General features: G+C 52.2%; 1 protein-coding gene across 7 annotated transcripts in view; it reads right to left on the bottom strand.

Moving 5' to 3' along the window:
* The window catches only part of COL27A1 (collagen type XXVII alpha 1 chain), a 144,966-nt gene that overhangs the window by 7,794 nt on the left and 122,195 nt on the right, over positions 1-14,977 (bottom strand). For 2 of the 7 annotated variants that reach the window (XM_036854957.1, XM_036854956.1), the window contains exons 45-59: positions 14,779-14,832; positions 13,893-13,946; positions 13,703-13,810; positions 12,813-12,920; positions 11,865-11,972; positions 8,371-8,424; positions 7,800-7,862; positions 7,361-7,414; positions 7,183-7,218; positions 7,044-7,061; positions 6,775-6,810; positions 6,468-6,494; positions 3,685-3,750; positions 2,635-2,803; positions 1,485-1,594 (exon numbers count right to left, since the gene is read on the bottom strand). In XM_036854957.1, the coding sequence (XP_036710852.1) occupies positions 1,485-1,594; positions 2,635-2,803; positions 3,685-3,750; positions 6,468-6,494; positions 6,775-6,810; positions 7,044-7,061; positions 7,183-7,218; positions 7,361-7,414; positions 7,800-7,862; positions 8,371-8,424; positions 11,865-11,972; positions 12,813-12,920; positions 13,703-13,810; positions 13,893-13,946; positions 14,779-14,832 (1,065 nt within the window). Of the gene's footprint in view, positions 1-1,484; positions 1,595-2,634; positions 2,804-3,684; positions 3,751-6,170; positions 6,315-6,467; positions 6,495-6,774; positions 6,811-7,043; positions 7,062-7,182; positions 7,219-7,360; positions 7,415-7,799; positions 7,863-8,370; positions 8,425-11,864; positions 11,973-12,812; positions 12,921-13,702; positions 13,811-13,892; positions 13,947-14,778; positions 14,903-14,977 lie in introns of those variants that run through there. The other 5 variants (XR_005020261.1, XR_005020262.1, XM_036854959.1 and 2 more) reach the window with 5 other exon arrangements.

The following is a 14,977-nucleotide window of genomic DNA, read 5'->3' as shown; positions in this document are numbered from 1 at the left end:
AAAAATAAAAATAAAAATAAAAATGTCATTCTTTTGTCAGTCTTTTATCTTTTATAATTATTGTTTTACTCCGATGCCTTTGCAAAAGTGCTTCATCTTCAAGGAGATTCATGGAAAGGACTCTGACAAGTACAGGTTTCTGATAACTTTTAAATCATACCATTGAATGGGTAAGAATTTATAGAACTCTAAGGAAAAATTGGATTCATGAAACTGCTAACAAAAGATCAAGATCAAGGATCAATTACATAGGACTGAATGAACTGATGAGGATGATTATAACTTTTTATGACTTTTTTGGAAACATTGGCAGTTCTTTAATCTCTGTTTCCACATTTAAGGAAAACTTTTCTCTTAAGCTAGCAATGAATTACAGCCATTTTGTGAAGTACACCTTTGTGAACAAAGATGAAACAATTGCTGTTTCTCCCTACCTGATCCTTCTAGAATTCAGAAGCTCTTGGTGAGTATTCTCATGGCAGTATAATTATTTGCATAAGTTCAATGAGAATCTATTCTCCTTGTAACAGGACACAATTGGAAATACTGGTTATCACCAAGGCTATGAATGGAATGTCATATTTGAGAGAGACATAAACAGACTCAGATATGACCAGATCACTTAAGGAACTAAGGTTGACTTTATGGAGCCAATAAAGCCCCTTAGAAAAATCGGCCTGTTACCTTGATTACAGGGTTCCCAGCAGCCTTACCAGGTGAGTTAGGAAGGTCACTTCCTGGCAGGTACAGGAATCTCAGGATATTTTGAGGACTTTAAGAAGAGAGAAATTCACCCAAATCTATAGGTATTCCAGGCAAAGTCTGATGGTAAGTTCTTGGCTTGGCTACCTGGCCTGGAGAGGCTTTTAAAAGTTCAATCTGAGACTCATTATGAAAGGTTCCAGCAAAGCAGCAAAGAGCCTATGTTGTCAATCACTCTTCTTGCTGCACTTATGTAAATAATCAAATTTATTGAAACTAGACTTAATTTGCAAATAAATTAGTTTTTCTGTGGTTATCGTTAATAGAAATGGGGGTGACGGTACAGAGAAAATTCTCAGCCCAGAGACTGGCACATGGTAAGCGGGCACGGAACATGAGTTACATATTTGCACATACAACCCCGGAACACATATCCCAGGTGAGCATCACACTGATTTATTTTGTGCTGATGGTCATGGCTGTCCAAGCCAGGCCAGCTTGGCTAACTCCACCATCTTAGATATTAGGCAGAAAGTTCTATTTGAAGAAAGAACCGTTAGCATCACACAACTCAAAAGGGCTTGGAAACTATGGATTTTGAACAATTCATCCCCAATGTACAGATGAGGAACTGGGATTCAGAAAGAGGAGATGACTTTCTCAAGGCCACGTAGCAAGATAGTCAAGGCTCAGTCCCAAACCTGGGTGGGCTGTGGTCCCGGGCAGGGGGCAGGGGGGTGTAGAGAGGGCCATCCAGTGGGGGCTGGGGAGCAGATGGCTACCTTGGAGGCCGTGATGGGCTTGAGACACGTCTGTCCACCATGTGTGAAGTTGCAGGAGACTTCGATGGTGTCGGACGAGCAGCCAAGGTTTGGATCCACCCAGTAGGTACCTGCAGGCAGCATGGGATGGGGGTGGTATATATATATGTGGGGAGGAACCCGGGGCTTGGCTCTGCAGGTGGACCCCACACCCTGTGACCCGCTGAGCCCCAGTTGGACATGACGTCGGGGAGGGTGGGCAGAAAAGGGATTCTATGAGCCGCAGAGATGGAAGGAAACCCTCTGGGCAGAGCTCACAGCTGGCAGAGTCCCCGGAGGGGCCACGTGGTGGAGCCCTTGCCCATGTCGCTATTGAGTAGCGTCCATTTTACAGAGGGGACAACTGAGGTTGAGAGAGGCTGAGTCACTTGCCCAAGGGATTTAGGGATCGTTTAATTGAATGGTTTCACCGCCAAGGCTAGTGATCCTCCTAGAGCTTGGTGGGAGTCAGGGCTTCTACCCCATCAACCAGGCACTTCTGCTGGCACTTGGTTTCCCCTTTGGGTTTCCAAGGGAGCCAAAGGCCCCAGAGCTGAAAGAGTAGGACAGCTGGCCACTCGTCCACCTTCTCGCTCAGCGGAGAGAAGGGTGGCTTGCCCAGCTCACAGAGCTGGTCAGAGGCAGGGCTGACCTTCGAACTCCGGTCTCTCTGCCTCCAAAACTGTGGTCCTTCCACGGCACCACATCAGCTCACAGAGAGAGAGAAGAGACTTGGATGAGGTGCAGACTGAAAGGGGGAATCCTGGCTCTGCAGGGAAGCTATGATGGGGTCCCCTCCTGGCCCTGGGGGCTTTTTCTGCCACAGCTCTTGTCCCATTGCACGGAAATGGGACAGCTTGTGGATCTGTGGGCTCTGGAGGGGTGGGACCACTCCTCTGTGTTTCCCCCTACATCCCCACACCCCGGGAAGCACAAGCCCTTGGCACATCGTGGGGCTCCGTGACTGTCTGCTGAGTGAATAAATGACTGCCTCCCCAAGGACAGACACCTGGCCCAGTGGAGTGGAGACTCTAACGCACCATCCCCCCAGCTCCTCCCGGAGCCCCCTGCCCCGCCCTGCCCCGCCCCTGGGGCAGGAAGCCCTCGCCTGAGACCCCACAGGCCCTCGTACCGTCCACCATCTTCTGCTCACAATCCAAGAGGTCCCGGCAGACCCGGGCGGGGTTCTCTTTGGTGCCCAGGGGCGTCTTAATGCTCTGGACGAGGTTGCTGAGGTAGTGTAAGGTTTTAAAGATCTCCCCTCCCTGGTCCAGCACCAGCCGGTCCGGATGGCTGTAACCCTGTCGCGGGGAGAGAGGGTGGCCACCGGCCTCTTGAGGTCCTGGCCTGGCCGGAGGTCCGAGCCTCCACAGCCCCAAGATCTTGCTACCGAGGAGACATCCGAGTTCCCAGCAGGGGGCACACTTGGGTCTCCCTCCACTTAACAAATAAAGAAACTGGGGACCAGGGACGGGTGGGGTCAGATCTGCCAGGAGGGCCTGGAGGCTTGAGAGGAGTAGAGGGTCAGCCTGGATCCTGTGCAGAACAGGAAGGTCCCCGTGAGCGAGGAGTCAAGGGAGTGGTCCCAAATCCCTCGGGAAGGGGTTGGTGAAGGACTTTCCACTGACCCCCAGAATGGAAGGAAGATAACGGGCCTTTCCATCTGCCCATCCCCCTGGATCATGAGGCCTGAGAGAGCCATCTCGGCATCACCTCTGCCCAGCATCCTGCTCAGGGCACAGATGGAAACGTCTGAAGGTCTGAGCTGGGAGGTAGTGAGTTCCCCATCGCGGGAAGGAGGCAAAGCAGCAAAGGGCACTCCTGACAGGGCTTGACTAGAGGACACCTGAGGCCCTGCTCAGCCTCATATCCTGGGGCTGAGTTGATCACTGGTCAGGGTCTTAGCAGAGCCTGTGGACTGACAATGAGCTTCTTGCTCCTGGCGGGTTGTGGAACTGAACCACGGAAGCTGCTGTGGGCTCTGGACCCAGGTGAGCATCTCTTCCTGACTCAGGAGGAAAGGGCTCTGGAGGAAAGAGAAAGGGCTCAGGCCTGTTTCTGGCCCCTGCTCTGGCCATGAATCACTCAGTGTGGGCCACATGGAGGGCACTGACCACACATGGGCCATCATTTCTGTTTCCCCCAGGAAGGGACCCCATGTGGGCAGGGCCCCTGGTGGTACCTCTGCTCTCAGTGCTCCACTAGTGTCCATCCACGTCTGGAAAGCTGCCCCAAGGTCATCTTGTTGCTGTGCAGGGAGAAGACAGGGTGTATCTCCTGGTCCCCACACACCCACCAAGTGGGAGCTCCAGGGTCTGAGCAAGAGCCCTCCCACCCCACCTTCCCTGGCAGGATCGTGGCCAACAGCACGCCTTCGGTGGAACTCTCTCCTTCTTCCCCTTGCAAACAGGCCCTTCCGCTCCCTTCCTCCAGGCACTTCCATAGTGCTCCAACGCTCTCAGGATTAAGTCCAAACTCCTCAGCATGGTTACAAGACCTGGACTGAGTGCTGCAGTCTCTGGCCCTGCCTCTCTTCTCTCTCCCACACGTGCTCCGTGCACCAGACACACTATTGAACTTCTAAGTTCCTAAGTACCATGCTCTATCTAGCCACTGGGCCTTTGCACATGCTGTTCCCATTGCTTCTTCCCTCCCTCCATCATTCCATTTACTATTCCAGCGGTACTCAGCCAGGGGCGATGCTGCCCCCAGTGGACATTTGGCAGTATCTCGAGACTTTAGGGGCTGTCACAACTGGAGGAGGGGACGCTACTGGCATGTAGTGGGTGGAGGTCAGGATGCTGCTAACATCCTACAACGCACAGGACAATCACTCATAGCAACGAACCATCTGGTTCCAAATGTCAACAGCGCTGCAGTTGAGAAACCCTGCCCTACGCTCATCCTATAGATGCCAGCTGCCATGGGAACTCTTTCCTGACGTTTCTGTCCCCCAGGCTGGGTGTGGACCCCTTTCTCTACATTCCCACAGTCCCCGTGTCTCCCCTTTGGCTTGCACTGTAATTGTCTCACATACACTTGTAGCTCCATCCCTGGCGCTGGGCTTGCCAGAAACACAGCCACGGTCTTGCCATGAATGTAGTGAGGGGGAGAATCTGACAGTGAGTAAAGCGCAGGATTGGGGTCTGGGGCCAGGACTCTGGAGGTACTTCTCCAGTTCAAATCCCAGCCTTGCTACTTACTAACTGCACAATCTGGGCAAGTTGCTTAACCTCTCTTTGCCTCAGTTGTCTCATCCCGATAATGGGCATGACAATAAAACTCTCTCAGAACTGTTGAGAGGAATAAATGAGTTAATACGTGAAAAGCACTTCTAATGCTGTCTGGCATATAACAAGCACTGAATATATTAGTTATTATTCAAAAAAAACTCAAAACCCTCTCATTTCCCATTTTTTCAGAGGGAAAAGGTTTTTCTTAGATCTCTTCACCTCCCCCTAGCTGGCTTCCTTCTACTGAATGAAGAAGGAAAGGTGTGGAGGAAGAGGCCAGGGCTGTCATTCCATTTTTGTGGACGAGGCAGAGGGACGGACGGTGAGCGCAGAGAGGTGAGAAGAACAGGCATTCCGAGCAGCTCGCGGCCCGGGGGATCCTCCTCCATTCAGTCCTTCCCCTTGGCCATTCCCGGGAACGCCGTCGGGGCCCGCTTCTATCAATCATCGCCGTGGTAAAACGGAGACGGAACTGTCAGAGGGCTTGGGAGGGGGCCATGCTTTCATACAGGCCAGGGTACCCACCAGGGGGGAACACAGGGGCCTGACCTGCCACCTTGCCCGACCCTCTTTGGACTCAGAATCTGAGCTGGAAGGACTCTGGGATATTATGATTTATAATAAGAAATATATATTTGGTCTTCAATCCCGTTCCTGGCACAGAGCTCCTAGAACCCCTGGAGTCTCCTGGAATAGGGTATCTTTTGCTGCATTAATGAGGTGACTTTTGGACTGCTCATAAGTAGCCTAAGGATGGGGGCTGGTGGTTGGTGGAACCAACCGTGTGATCAGAGGGCTGGAACTTTCACTTACGGTCTACTGTCTCCAAGGAGGGGAGAGGGGCTGGAGGCTGAGTCAATCACCAGTGGCCAATGGTTTAATCAATCATGTCTGTGTAATGAAGCCTGCATAAAATCCCAAAAGGACTGGGTGCAGAGGGCTTCCGGGTTGGTGAACACACGGAGATTCGGGGAGAACAGGGAAGCCCCTTCCCCATGCCTTGCCCTGTGCACATCTTCCATCTGGGGGTTCCTCAGTGACAGCCTTTTATAATAAACCAATAATCTAATAAGTAAAATGTTTCCATGAGTTCTGTGAGCCGCTCTAGCAAATTAACGGAGCCCGAGGAGGGCATGGTGGGAACCTCTGGATTACAGCCAGTTGGTCAGAAGCACAGGTGACACCTGGATTTGCCACTGGCAAATCTGAAGGGGGGCGGCGAGGGGGGTGGTGAGGGACATGGGGATTGGGGGATGGGGGAGCCAGCAGCAATCTTGTAGGACTGAGCCCTCAACCTGCGGAATCTGACGCTAACGCCAAGTAGTGTCAGGATTGAGCTGAATTGTAGGACACCCAGCTGGTGTCCCCAGCGTTGCTTGTTGGTGCGGGGGACCCCCCCTTCCCAACACACACAGGTTGGAATCGGTACCAGAACCTTAAAGAGTTGTCAGCGGATCTGTACAGTGTACCGACAGGACCCTGGAGCCAGCGGTAGGAGGTCTTCCTGGGTTCATAGACAGGGGTGCATTTTGACTAAAAGCTTGGTATCCCGCCTCTCGGCCCAGGGCTCTTTCTGCTGCTTCAGGGTCCAGGATCCAGTATGGAGCGGCAAAAGGACGTGGGCAGTTTAGGGCCACCTTGGCCAGAGAGGGGTCCACTGCCGCCACCCGCCCCCGACACCACCCCCTAGGCCTTACCCCGCGCAGGCAACAGAGAATGTTCTCCAACTTACAAAGTGAATAGGGCTCCCTGGAGGACCCTGCAAAAGAAGAGGCTGGGTCTGTATCTGATGGGGACTGGGTGCTACAGTCCCGGGGGCTGTCGGGAGACGGGAGGGGCTGTCGGGGCGTGAGAGAACCCACCACGCTGGCCTCTGCCTGGCCCTACCAGGGCTGTGCCACACCGTCCCGGAGGCCTGGCCTGGCCTGTGAAGTCAGGGCCAGTCCTGTGAAGGCTGCCAGCACAGCCTTGGATCTCATTCAAAGGAACCCCACCTGCTGCCCTGCAGTTCAAGGGGTACCGAGCACACAGCTACCTACCGGTGGGCCGGGCTGCCCTCTGGGACCGGGAGGACCCTGGAGGAAGAGGAGAATAATGAGGCCCTGGTCAAAGGCCTCTCATCCCCCCACCCAGCCCAGGCCTCCTCCAGCCGACCTGAGACCCAGGCACGATGGCGGCCCAGGTACAGATTGAGGCCCACAGGGAAAAACGTGCCCAAGGACATGCCTGGTCATGGGCAGGGGAACCCAGAGGGCCCGTCCCTCCCACTCCCCTGTCCCCCCCAGCCCTCATACCCCAGCCCACTCACCCTCGGACCTTGCAATCCCTAGAGGAGGGGCAGAAGCAGGGAGAAAGAGTCAGAGGACCAGGCTGAGCCATGCCCGCCCCCTGCCCCAGCCCAACCCTGCCGTACCCCCTGCCATACTGTCCCCAGCCCATCCACTCACCAAGTCCCCTCGCCTGCCTTTGTCGCCCTTCGGACCCTGCAATAAACCATGGCCCAGTGAGAGGGGGCTCAGAGGGGAAGCCCCACTTCCCGGATGGGGAAACTGAGGCTCAGACTGGCCCTGGGTCACAGAGACAGTCTTGCCCCAGCGGTCTTCCTGGCCAGCCCCCTGCACATACCTGGCGTCCTGAAGGTCCCAGGATTCCTAGGGGCCCAATGATGCCTTCCTTCCCCTGAAGGAGAGAGAAAGGCTTGTGTGTCCTTGTCCCAGGGCCTGGGGAATACAGTCACAGGGACAGGAGGGTAGAGGGCAGCCTGAGTGTCCCAAGGGGATGGAAGGGAGACCTCCTCAAGGAGGGCCAGGCTATGCGTCTCCTGTGCCCGTCCTATGTGCCTTGGGGGGGCGTCACCAGCGGACGGGGGGAGCAGTGAAAGGGGAAAGGATGGCAGCCCAGCTGGCAGGAACAGCATGAGCAAAGGTATGGAAACAGGAGTGAAGACTGTGGGCAGAGGGGCTCAGTGCTGAAGCAGCAGGAGTGGCGGCCACCCGGCTGATGGCTGGCCAGCCTTGGGCCTCGGACAACTGTCCCTGCTGGGACAGACACGGAGAGGACTCACCATCAAGCCAGGAGGCCCCCGAGGGCCCTGGATGCCTTTGAAGCCAATGTCTCCTGGGGGGCCCTGTGGAAGGCAGAGGAAGGGCTGCTGTGTCTGGGTGGCCACTGGGTGAGGGCTCCAGCGCTCTGCCGCCCGAGGGCTGGCCAACCTTTGCCCTCCCTGTCAAGAGACGCCTTACCTGAGAGGCTCCAGGAAGAGTAACAAATGTGCACAATTATTCAGCAGGTGCCAGAGTGCTGGCTTGGTGCTAAATGGTGTAGGTCTCTGGTCTTAATTGTAACAACCCTTTGCTGTTATTATACCCATTTTATAGATGAGAAAACTGAAGCTTGGAGAGACCGAGTAACTTGCTTGAGGCACAGAGCAGGTGAATTGTGGAGCTGGGTTTAGAACCCAGGTCTGCTGGAATGTGAGTGCTGGGAGACACAGGTGTTCATGCTAGATCCTGGCTGTGTTCCAGCCCACGTTGCAAATGCTCAAGAAATATTTGTTGAGTGAATAAATGAATAAATGAACAAGCAGGTGGATGGATGGGACCCCAAGAGGAACAGTGTAGAATGGGGATCTGTACCTTGGGTCCAAAGAGGCCAGCCATTCCTGGGAATCCCATCTCACCAGAGTCACCCTGTGGGGAGAATAGGATGAGATGGGGCGAGTGGGCCAAGACAAGGGTGCCTGGCCAGTCATGCAGGACCCCTGGGCCTGCCTTCTTGCAGGGATATCAGCCACTCCACCTCGAAGCGAACAGATGAGTGTGAATGGCTCACAAACCAGACACCAGGTCAGCCTGGACTCCAGCGGGGCAGGAGCCTGTGCCCTCTGTCAAATGGGAAAGTGGAGGCCAGCTCTGGGCTTCCACAGGGGATGCTCTAGAACACTCAGGATGTCCTGTCCCAGGTCTTCAAGGAAGACAGTGGAAGGACCTGTAGACTTCCCAACCCATCCCAAAGGCTCTATTGAGGAATGGGCCCCTCAAAGTAACCCCTAAAAACTGAGGGCCTGCTATGTGCCAGGCACTTTGCATGCACCACCATGCCTGTGTGTTCCCACATCAGCCTGGGGAGACACAATGTGCCTATTCACAGACCAGGAAATAAAGACTCAGAGAGGGCAGGAACTTGCTCAAAGTCACACAGATGTTGTGGAGTGTGCTAGATTCAGATACGGTGTACAATTCCAGAGGCCTGAGTTATATGGTTCGTTGCTGCTTAACTTTTTTTTTTTTTTTAATTTATTTTTGGCTGTGTTGGGTCTTCGTTGCTGTGTGCGGGCTTTCTCTAGTTGCAGTGAGCGGGGGCTACTCTTCGTTGCGGTGCACGGGCTTCTCACTGCGGTGGCTTCTCTCATTGTGGAGCACAGGCTCTAGGCGCGCGGCTTCAGTAGTTGTGGAGCGCGGGCTCAGTAGTTGTGGCTCACGGACTTAGTTGCTCCATGGCATGTGGGATCTTCCCGGACCAGGGATCGAACCCGTGTCCCCTGCATTGGCAGGAGGATTCTCAACCACTGCACCACCAGGGAAGCCCATGTTGCTTAACTTTTAAAGAAACTGCTCAACTGTTTTCCAAAGTGGTCGTACAATTTTACATTCCTATTAGCAGAGTATGAGAGTTCCCATTGCTCCACATCCTTGCCAAGGATCAGTATGATCAGTCTTTAAAAATATTCTCCATTCAAATTCAAAGGTGTGCAGTAGCATCTCATTGTGGTTATAATGAGCATTTGCCTAATGACTAATGATATTGATGTTTTCATGTGCTTATTTGCCATCTGTATAGCTTCTTTGAAGTGTCTACTCAAACCTTTTGTCTAATTTTAAAAATTGGGCTGCTTATTTTCTTACTATTGAGTTTTGAGAGTTCTTTATATATTCTGGCTATAAATCCTTTACGAGACATATGCTTTGCACTTTCTCCTAGTATGTGGCTTATCTTTTCATTCTCTTAACAGTGTCCTTTTGAGAAGCAAAAGTTTTAAATTTCAATGATGTCCAATTTATCAGATTTTCTTTTATGCATCATGCTTTTGGTGTCATTTCTGAGAAATCTTTTTATAACCCAAGGTCTCAAAGATTTTCTTTTACACTTTCTTGTAGAAGTTTTAGCACTTTTGGTTTTACGTTTAGGTGTATGATCCATGTTGAGTTAATTTTTGTACACAGTATGAAGTATTCAATTGTTCTGGAGCCATTGCTGTAAAACACTATTCTGTATCCACTGAATTACTTTTGCGCCTATGTCAAAGATCAGTTGTCTGTATGTGAATGAATACATTTCTGGATTCTTTTTTCTGTTCCTTTGATCTATTAGTATATTTATGGCAATACCATACCCTCTTGATTCCTGTAGCTTTGTAAGTCTTGAAATCAACTACTGTTAGTCCTTCAACTTTGTTCTTCTTTTTCCAAGTTGTTTTGGTTATTCTAGGTCTTTTGCATTTCCAAATGAATTTTAGAATCAGCTTATTATTTTCTACAAGAAAAGCTTGATGGGATTTTGATTGGGATTGTGTTGAATCTATAGACCAACTTGAGGAAAATTGACATCTTAACAATATTGAGTCTCTTGACCAATAAACACAGTAAATATCTCCATTTATTTAGATCTTCCTCAATTTATCTCAACAACGCTTTATAGTTTTTTCAGTGTACATGTCTTATACACCTATTGTCATGTGTATCTCTAAGTATTTCATATTTTTATGCTATTGTAAATAGTATTGCTCTTTAGATTTCAAATTCTGATTGCTTCTTGCTAGCATATACAAGTCATTTGAGTATATTGAGCTGGTGTCCTGCTATCTTGCTAAAACTCCCTAATTCTAGGAGCTTTATTGTAGATTCTATTGGGTTTTCTACATAGACAACCATTTTGTCTACAGATGAAAAGTTTCACCTCTTCCTTTTTGATATGAATGTCTTTTATTTATTTTTCTTGCCTTACTGCATTGGCTAGAACTGCCAATACAATGTTGAATAGAAGTAGTGAGAACAGATATCTTTGACTTGTTTCTGCTCTTTGGGAGAAAGAATTCAGTCATTCCCTTTTTTTTTTTTCGGTTGGGTCGGGTCTTAGTTGTGGCAGGCAGGCTCCTTAGTTGTGGCTTGCTGGCTCCTTAGTTGAGGCACGCTGCCTCCTTAGTTGTAGCATGTGAACTCTTAGCTGCAGCATGCATGTGGGATCTAGTTCCCTGACCAGGGATCAAACCCGGGCCCCCTGTGTTGGGAGTGTGGAGCCTTATCCACTGCACCACCAGGGAAGTCCCAGTCATTCACTATTAAGTATGATGTTAAATATAGATTTTTCATGGATGCCCTTTATCAAGTTGAGAAAGTTCCTTGCTCTACCAAGTTTGTTGAGAATTTTTATCAGAAATGGAGTTGGATTTTATCAATTACTTTTCTTGCACCTACTGAGATGATTAATTGGGTTTTCTGTTTTCGTTTGTTAATACGGTGAATTACATTGATTTACCTTCAAATGTTATACCATCCTTGCATTCCTGGGATAAACCTCACTTGATCTTGATGTACAATCCTTTTAATGTATGCTTAGATCCATTTTTCTAAAATTGTATTGACAATTTTTGTATCTATAGTTATGAGGTATATTGGTTTGTAGTTTTCTTTTCTTGTAATGTCCTTTTCTGGCATTGACATCAAGGTAATGCTAACCTCATAGAATGTGTTGGGAAATATTTCTCCTCTTCAATTTTCTGGAAGAGTTTATGCAGAATTGGTATTTTTTTCTTCCACAAACAATTACTAGAACTTACCAGTGAAGTCATCTGAGCCTTTGTGGGAAGTTTTTAAACTATAGATGCAATTTCTCTAATAGATACAAGGCTGTTTAAGGCTATTTAGAGTTCTGGGTGGGATCACCTCTCCTCATTCTGAAGGGACCGCTCATATCTCATTTCTCAGCTTTTTTCCACCCCCAACCCCGCCCGCAGTGGAGGCAGAATAGTATGTGTGCCCACAGAGGGTACTGGTCTGCCCTCGTCACAGAGCAGGAAGGTGGCTTCTGGGTCTGTGTGTGTGAACACGTGTGTTCCCTGGGGCTCACTCACCGGCTGGCCTTTGGATCCAGGCTCCCCATGGTTCCCAGGAAGCCCCGTTCCGCCTTCTGTCCCTCGTTTGCCAGGGGGACCCAGCTGCCCGGGTAACCCACTTTCACCCTTAAAGAAATACACCAAGATGACCAGTCAAAGGGAGAAAATGGCTCGAGGAGAGGGGAGGCGCAGTTGGAGAGACAGAACAGCCATTCCACAGGGTCAGTTAACATCTCCGGGTGCTGGGGCAACAGGCATAGACTTGGGGGTGGTGGAGGGGTGCTCAAAACTTCAGCCTCCTTAAGGGGAAAGTCTCTTTTCTTTCTCTGGCATTCAAGGCCCACTTTCCGTCCACTCCCCCACATGCCTCTCCTCTTCATTGTTTCTTCCCAACAGGCCATGCAGTCCCCACCTCCACACCTCCATTCACGCTGTCCCTTCTTGCTCATTTAAATCCTCCACGGGCCAAGGCCATCTCTCCCTCTGCCAGCTGTCTTTATGGAGGGTTCCAACCTCTCTCTAACTAAACCTCAAGCTCAGAGAGGGCGAGAGCCCTGTCTGATTCATTCCTCTCAATCTTCCCTTCAGTGTCTAGCCCTGGGCTCAGACTGACTCAGGGCTGCCACCGCCACCACTCAAGGAAACTTTCTAAAAAGATACCTTGGAGGGTCTCAGAGCCAGCAACATGCACTGTTCCACAAAGGCCCACAAGAGGGCGCCCATGGACAACTCAACAAATAGCTGACAGTGTCAAGGGCCTGGTAGGGGGCAGTATTACAGCTCCCTGGATAAACTATCCTTTAAGTCAAGTTTAAGCTTGGGGAGGGACCCCTGAGAAAGAGGACTCCATTTTCACACAGGCCCTGGGACATGGGCGCTCACATCAGCACTGCAGTCGGTGTCACTATAGTTAGTACCAAGGCAGAAAGGGTGGAGGGCGGGTAAGGGGATTAACAAGTGTCTGACCTTGAATCCTGGGGGTCCCTGTGCTCCAGGCAAGCCAGCCACACCTGGATTTCCTCTCTTCCCAGCAGGGCCCACGGGGCCAGGGTCCCCATCGTCTCCCTGCTCCCCCTGTGAAGAAAGAGGGCAGAGGAGGATTTTTCATGTTTCAGGAAATAGGCAGCCAAGGAGGCAGGATGACTCAAAACCTGGGTGAAGGGCTTCCCTGGTGGCGCAGTGGTTAAGAATCCGCCTGCCAGTGTAGGGGACACGGGTTCGAGCCCTGGTCCGGGAAGATCCCACATGCCGCGGAGAGACTAAGCCCATGCGCCACAACTACTGAGCCTGCGCTCTAGAGCCCGCGAGCCACAACTACTGAGCCCGTGCTCCACAACAAGAGAAGACACCGCAATGAGAAGCCCGCGCACCGCAACAAAGAGTAGCCCCCGCTCGCCACAACTAGAGAAAGCCTGCGTGCAACAACGAAGACCCAACGTAGCCAAAGAAAAAACAAAACAAAACGAAACAAAACAAAAACCTGGGTGAACCCTGGGTGAAGCTGGAGGTCAAACTGAGGGATGGAGGTCATACTGCCTGTGTGTGAGGATGGCTGGACCAGCGGGACAAATGGGTGGGGAAGGGAAGGGTCTTAAAAACCAGAAGCTCTATTCGCTGGACAGGGTATGACCCTCTGGGTGCTGGCATGGAGGAGAGACAGTGAGATGGGCCACAGTCCCAGGTCCCAGGTCCCAAGGGATGAGGCCATTGCCCATGCAGGAAACTTCTGCATGTGCTGGTTCTGCCCATCCAAGTTTCCAAACTCGCTCCTCCTGGCCCATGGCCTATGGCACCCCCCCCCCCACACACGTCATCTCAAATGGGGACACCGTCTCTTAACCCCAAGTTCTGCTCACCTGCTGTCCTGCTTGACCGTCCCGGCCAGGAAGCCCATCTGGTCCAGCGACACCCTCGGGGCCCTGTCTCCCCACCACGCCCCGAGGCCCCGGCAGCCCCTGCAGGCCCTGGGGGTAAATAAGAAGCTGGTGAGGGCTTCTGGGGAGGGCAGGGAGGTGGGTGGGAGAGGAGAAGCTGTGAGTCACTCACCTGGATCCCCCTCCGTCCTGGTCCCCCAGCCTTGCCTTGCTTTCCCTTTGGTCCCTGAAAAATCAAGGGGCACATAATGAGGGCTTCCTTGAGGAGGTGCAGAACACTAGGAGCTCTGGAAGGGGACCCTTCTGTGGCTGGGGCCTGCCCCCCCACTTCTTGGGCCTTGGCATCTGAATCTGCAAATGGGCCCAAGCATCCTGACTCAGAAGCCCAAGGTCAAGGCTGGCCTTGGGGCCTGCCAGCGTTGTCACTAACCCTGGGTCCTGGGCCCTCACTGGCAACCCTGCTGCAGAGGCTCCAGGCCCTGGCAACTTCCTGGTGGGAGCGAAGCCCACGGCTGGCTGGTCTATTTAATCCCCATGAGTGTGGCTATCCCTGAGGGGTGGGGGTGGCTCTGCGGGTGGAGGGGTGCACCCCTAGGGGGAAGTTGAGGGCATTAAGGCAGTCTTGGCCCAACCTCAGTGGAGGCAGATGCAGGAGCCCTGGGTGCAAGGCAGGAAACTCCTCTCCACCGCCTCTGAATTCTTCCACGAGCATCACCACCCCCGTGTCTTCCTCCACACCCCCTCACTTCACTTCTCCCAGTTTTCTCTTTCTACAGTGTGGCATCGTGGAAAGAGAGGCCAGCTTTGGATCTTGACTGCCCTGGGTTCAAATACCGCTGGCTGACCTGACAGGTGGTCTCCCTCCGGGAGGCCCTATAAATGGGGCTGGTCATCCCCCCTCCTTTAGGCTGTTTGAAGGGATCTTGGCCAGGCCACACCCTGCAGGGCCCTTCCCTGTGGTTCCCTCTCTTTCTCACAGCACCCCCAGCCCTCCCTCCCGTGTGCTGTGTGCCTGGGCCAGTCTCTTTCCCTTCCCTGTGGACGTCAGGGCCTCTTACCTCGTCCCCTTTCGATCCTTTGGGGCCCGGCCGTCCCCGGGGTCCCGGATGCCCCTGCAAACCAAGGTGAGATGACGCAAGGCAGCCCCAGGATTCTCTCCTGGGGAGGGTGGCCAGTCTCCGCCTGGAGGGGGGAGGGGTGGGGAGGGGTTTGGGGGTGCAGGCTCTGGGGGTGCCCCCAGGGTCAGGGCAGGAGAAA

The sequence above is a fragment of the Balaenoptera musculus genome, chromosome 6 (genome assembly GCF_009873245.2).
Source record: "Balaenoptera musculus isolate JJ_BM4_2016_0621 chromosome 6, mBalMus1.pri.v3, whole genome shotgun sequence".
NCBI lineage: Eukaryota > Metazoa > Chordata > Mammalia > Artiodactyla > Balaenopteridae > Balaenoptera > Balaenoptera musculus.
This window is presented reverse-complemented; position numbering and strand designations above follow the sequence as displayed.